This window comes from Populus nigra, chromosome 7 (genome assembly GCF_951802175.1).
Source record: "Populus nigra chromosome 7, ddPopNigr1.1, whole genome shotgun sequence".
Lineage (NCBI taxonomy): Eukaryota > Viridiplantae > Streptophyta > Magnoliopsida > Malpighiales > Salicaceae > Populus > Populus nigra.
The window spans coordinates 14,519,673-14,525,046 of NC_084858.1; the positions used below are offsets into that span (position 1 = coordinate 14,519,673).

At 36.7% G+C, this 5,374-nt stretch overlaps 1 protein-coding gene across 1 annotated transcript; it reads right to left on the reverse strand.

Annotated features, from left to right (window-relative positions):
* Positions 1-1,659: 1,659 nt before the first annotated feature.
* LOC133698947 (LEAF RUST 10 DISEASE-RESISTANCE LOCUS RECEPTOR-LIKE PROTEIN KINASE-like 1.3) lies at positions 1,660-5,007 on the reverse strand. The gene is made up of 4 exons (XM_062122060.1): positions 4,072-5,007; positions 3,293-3,325; positions 2,892-3,215; positions 1,660-2,786 (listed from the first exon to the last, which is right to left on the reverse strand). The coding sequence occupies exons 1-4, from the start codon at positions 4,826-4,828 to the stop codon at positions 1,966-1,968; spliced, it is 1,935 nt and encodes a 644-aa protein (XP_061978044.1). The 5' UTR covers positions 4,829-5,007; the 3' UTR covers positions 1,660-1,965.
* Positions 5,008-5,374: the final 367 nt, after the last annotated feature.

A 5,374-nucleotide genomic window follows, 5' to 3' on the forward strand; every position in this document is an offset into this window, starting at 1 on the left:
AAGTATAAGTACCACATCGAAAAAAATAATATATCATAAATTGGGATTGAATGACAAAATTGAAAACAATAAAAACTTTTATAAAAGGGCCAATAACAAAAACTAGAGATAAAAAAATAATGACTAAAGTTAAAATATATAAAAAAATATGACTAACCTGTAATTTTCAGGGGAGAAAAAAATAAAAATAAAAACTCACCGGCAATAAAACACCCCACCTTTGCTGGCACGTGTCATGCCATTAAGAAGAGAATACGATGACGCATCTAATGACACAACAAAAAAGGCATTTTTTCTATCAGGATAAGCGTCGCACGTGCCATCCAAAGTGAACGGGTGCCTTCCATATGCCTCCATAACTTTTTGCGTTAGGAAATTACTTAATTGACCTTGAAAGATGAAATTGCCCTCGGTAATCATGGAATTAAAAAAAAAAAACAATACAAAAATATCAAAAAACCCCTGGATGCATGGTTTGATTTTTTTGATACCAAGGATAGGCATGTCATTTAGCTATATTTTTACAAATGTAAAGAAAAAAACACACCTCTTAGCAAGTTTTAATTAAAATTTAGTCTAGAGAATAATTATATCATTTTACTATTATGTTATAAATATATGAAAAGAAAATTATATCCCAAATCAAATCTTTATTAACTAATAATCCGTTTAAAAAGATAAAAATACCTTCAACACGAAGTCATGTGGTTTTTTTTTGAAAATGCTAAAATTGCAATTACACTATTGTTGGGAATAGTGAGTTGTATGTACATGCTAAATCACCTTTCAACTTTAATTTTTTTTTTCTTTTTTTTTAACAAGTAGAAGAGAGAAATCTAGGTGTTTATTTTTTGCCTAAGAAAACTGTTCACGCTCCTACAAAAACTATTAATGACTATGCATTTTTTTGGCCTTTTTTACAATCTAGTCCCTAAAGTTTGGTGTTTTTACAATTTCATCACTACTCTTTATTTCTTTTCAATTGCATCGTTTGAAGTTATGTCTCCATATTTTATGTGCTTAAATAATATGTTTTCCTTCACTAATCTAATGTGTTGTTAAATGTTGCAACATTAAATTAATGATAAATTTTATAAAATAAAGTTTTATTTTTCTTTTTAAAACTAAATTGAGAGATAAAAAAACCAAGATTAAGATAAAGGAAGAAACAAAAGGACTTTTCATAACGCAAAATAGTTCTATTTAATCTCTTAAGTTTTATTTTACTTTTATTTTTTTATCTTTATTTTTTTAGGTTATTATATTTTGACCCTAAACTCTGATTTTAACTTTGCTTTTGATGTTAATGAATTTATTTTTAAGAGAAGAATTCAATGATATAAATAATTTTATTTTTAAAACTATTTATTCTAACTACCACGTAATTACATAAAAATAGGTTTAAAAAATTAGTACGTGACAGCGCGGGTACACGGTTGTATTTCAAAAACAAAACAAAATACCAAGTCTCCAATTATGTTAGAGTCAACGGCGAGCAAACGCCTCACTAGACCGGCTAAACTGAACTGGAACAGCCAGCCATCCTAGTTAGCAGGAACTCGGTCAGATTGTTCTTGATGATTTACTTCAAAACATTTGAACATTGGATAATAATCAAAGCAGCCAGTCATGATTCACCCCATGCAAAAGAGCAACAGATGGCTAAATTCAAAATGCGCATTGCCTAGAAGCCTCTACAGTGGCATTCGTCACATTTTTTGCATATTAACAACAAATCAACACCATACAAAGAAAGGATAATTAATAAACCTCAAAACCATTGTCATATCGGATATTTGTAGGACATTTGAAAATTTCTTAGTAAAAAGGACTAGAGAATATCAACTGCTAGTAGGAATGAGGTGTTACAGTTGAAGAACTGCTAGCCCAAAATTGATCTGTCGTGGATTCTGGTGAAAGTTGAAGTGGGAGAGGAGCATGCTTCAATAGCTAACATCATCGTCCCTAACATGCAACACCTCCTTTCCCCGCTCCATAATTTTCTCTCTCAATTCCTCTTAATACCTCCAATACTTCTTCCATAGTTGGCCTCATTTCCCTCTCATGTTGCAAACACATGAAAGCTAATTCTGCAACTGAAGATACCATCTCCCTTACCACGAAATCCTTATCGAATCCAAGAAATGGATCCACCAACTCATTTAAAGCATGGTTTTGGATTTTGTTCACTGCCATATTGGACAAATTAATATCATGCCGATGCCTAGTGATGTCCACTGCTTCTAAAGCTGATATCAGCTCAATCAAGACCACACCATAGCTGTAAACGTCGCTCTTGTTGGTGAGATGGTAGCATTGATAATACTCCGGATCAACATATCCAGGCGTCCCTTGAGGAGCAGTCGATACATGAGTTACATCAGTTGGGAACAATCTCGACAAACCAAAATCAGCCACTTTCACATGGAAGTCGTTGTCCAGGAGAATGTTATTGGTTTTGACATCACGATGTATGACATCTGAAGCATGGAGGTATGCAAGTGCACTGGCTGTCTCTATAGCAATGCTCAACCGAACAGGCCAAGTAAGCAAACCAGAGTTCGACTGTCTTCCATGAAGATGATCAGCGACAGTTCCATTAGGAATGTATTCATAAACAAGTAGAAGCTCTCGGCTATGCCTTGAGGTGCATCCATAAAGTTCCACCAGGTTACTGTGCCGCAAATGAGCTAGGATCTCAATTTCATTCATAAACTGCTCAGCACGTCTCATGTTGCTCTCATATAGGCGCTTGACAGCTACCACACACCCATCCCTGAGTACTCCTGATCATTCAAGCAATTGCGTTAAAACTTTAGACAGGAGTCAACAAAGAAGTTAATATATGGAAAGTTACTATACTGCAACATAAAATAATTTCATCTTCTAACCATAGTAAACAGTGCCAAACCCTCCATCTCCAAGTTCTTTTGAAGAATCAAAACAATTAGTGGCTTCCTCGAGTTCGTTGTAGCTGAACACCCTGACTCCAAGATAGGTACTGCCCTTATCAAGGTCAGACTTCAAGTTGGCAAGAGAAGGAGTAGCTCGAAAGAAATTAGTTGAAGTAGCAAGGCCGTTGCTTGAAGTAGGTGTAACTGCAGGAAGGCCTTGGCTTTGCACTAGCGCAGATTTTCTTTTCTTCACTTGTTTGACAACCATGATCCAGCATCCCACAAAGATAACAAGAACTGCTACACTTGCCAAGCTGACTCCTGGAAATGATAAAAACAAAACTGCTCAGCTTTTCTTTTCAGTGCTGATTTAATACAGTAATGTAGCAGAGTTGTACCTATTTTAAGTGGTTTTCGGTTAGATGACTTCTCTGCATAATTCACGAGAGCGAGAAACATCAGTTGAAGCATGAATAAAAAGTTCGGAACAAATTTGGGACTTGTTAGCAAGATCAGATAGCAAGAAACTTCTAAAATATGATTGTGGTTCTCTTAATTATTATTTGTTAAATACAAACTAATTCAGGAATTCAGTCAGATTTTGGACACACAGGCTATGGGCCTAAACAACGGCCACAGTAAAGGATGCAGGTCATCCATGGAGAAACAAGCAAAAATGGTGGGTAAAAACAGAGAAAAGCTGGGGAAAACCATTTTGAGTAATTGAATAGCGCAACTTTTTCCTATCACTGACCGCAACTACTAGAGAAATAAGCATTAATTATTGTAAAAAAATTTAGCAGAGCTTAAACGAGAATTATTTAACATCTGATGAAGAAGAAATGGATCATATTGTTGAGTTCAAATGATAACCCCATAGAATTGAACAGAGACTCAAGCAAAGAAGCATAATTTTGAACATTGAACCTCTCAACATGAACATTGAATGAATGCTACAATTTATTATTCACTACCAGTAAATAAAGCTAATGGACTTGTGAGCCTTGCAAGCAATTCAAGCATTAATTCTTGAAATCATTGAAGCTTTGCATAATTTGATAAAAAAAACCTTCATATCAATTACCACAAGAAGGCCTAGAATATCTTGAAAGCTTCCAAACTTGTATGGAAACTAGAAGATTTTGGCTAGTCATAATTAATAACGATTTTAACTTACCAGGACAGAGCTGATCATTACAGATGCAAATAGGTTTACCATAAAACCCACATTGCCTACCAGAATGCTTGTAACATTTCTGACAATCAGCACTGTAAGGATTACTATAACTGACATCAAACTCTTCTTTCAAAACCTCAACAAGTAATGATGACCCTTCAGCCTGAAGTTGTTGTGCCCGACTCCGGAGAACTGGCACTCGAAAACTAGTCTGACACCTGTTCGTAGAAGGAAGACCAAAAACAGAATCACCAACCATGAAAAACCCTTCTTCTGAATCTCCTGACATGGGACATGGGAACTTAAATTTTGCCTCGACAGAGTCACTTAAGTTCTTGCACCCATAAAACAAAGTAAGGTTTTCATAGTTGGAGCCAAGACTGAAGATACCGTTCTCAAAAGTGGTGCTATTGGATGGCCATGTGAACCGACGGTCATCGTAGAAGTCGAAAGGTGAGAGCCTTAAGGTTTGGCTGGCTTGGTCAACCCGAATGACTAGGTAAGGCAGTGATTTAACTATGAGGGTGGTCACTGAGTCACCATCACATTTGAGCCGGAACTCCGGTGGGCCGCAGTAGGATGGACGCTGGCCACCGGTGAAAGGGTAGGTGATGTCTGCGAGGGCACCACAAGAGAATGTTTGGTTGCAGTTTGAAAGATTATTCATGTCATTCGGAGGAAATGATGCCGTTAAGTGGAGGAACAATAAGAGGGTGGAAAGGAAGGAGGTGGCAGCAGCGGTGCTGAGGGGGTGCATTGGTGGAGGAATTAGAAGGGGGTGATGGTGGTGGTTGTTCTGGGTGTGAAATGCTGCAAGGAAATAGGGTAGTGTGGAAATGTCCTAATGGAAGAGGGCTTAGATAGTACATGACTCTTGTCTGGGTTATGGCAATGGGTTGGCTCTGGTTGGCTGAAAAGTTGTTTAAGTCAGTCAAGTGGAAATTGAAGCAGAAATTTCCTACAGACAGGTATTTGAAAATTTTGGGATAGCCTACAGCGTAGCAAGAAAAGTCTGCCGAGAAAGTAATAGGAAGCTGGTTTTTAAGAGCTATGCTAATGGGAAATGGCATCATTTTTCTGTTTTAACGCATGGACTGCGTTGTGCCATCCATCCTGTTCCGTGGTTTACCAAGACTTCGTAAATACTTTCAAAAGTCATTGATTGTCTTCTTCCTATTTTCTTTTATTAATCTTGCTTTGAAACCGTTTGAGGAATCAAGGGTGATTTTACAATATCCTGGTTAAAGATAATCTGGTAAATAGTAATTTAGTCCTTGTAGTTTTAGCGATATGATAACTTAGT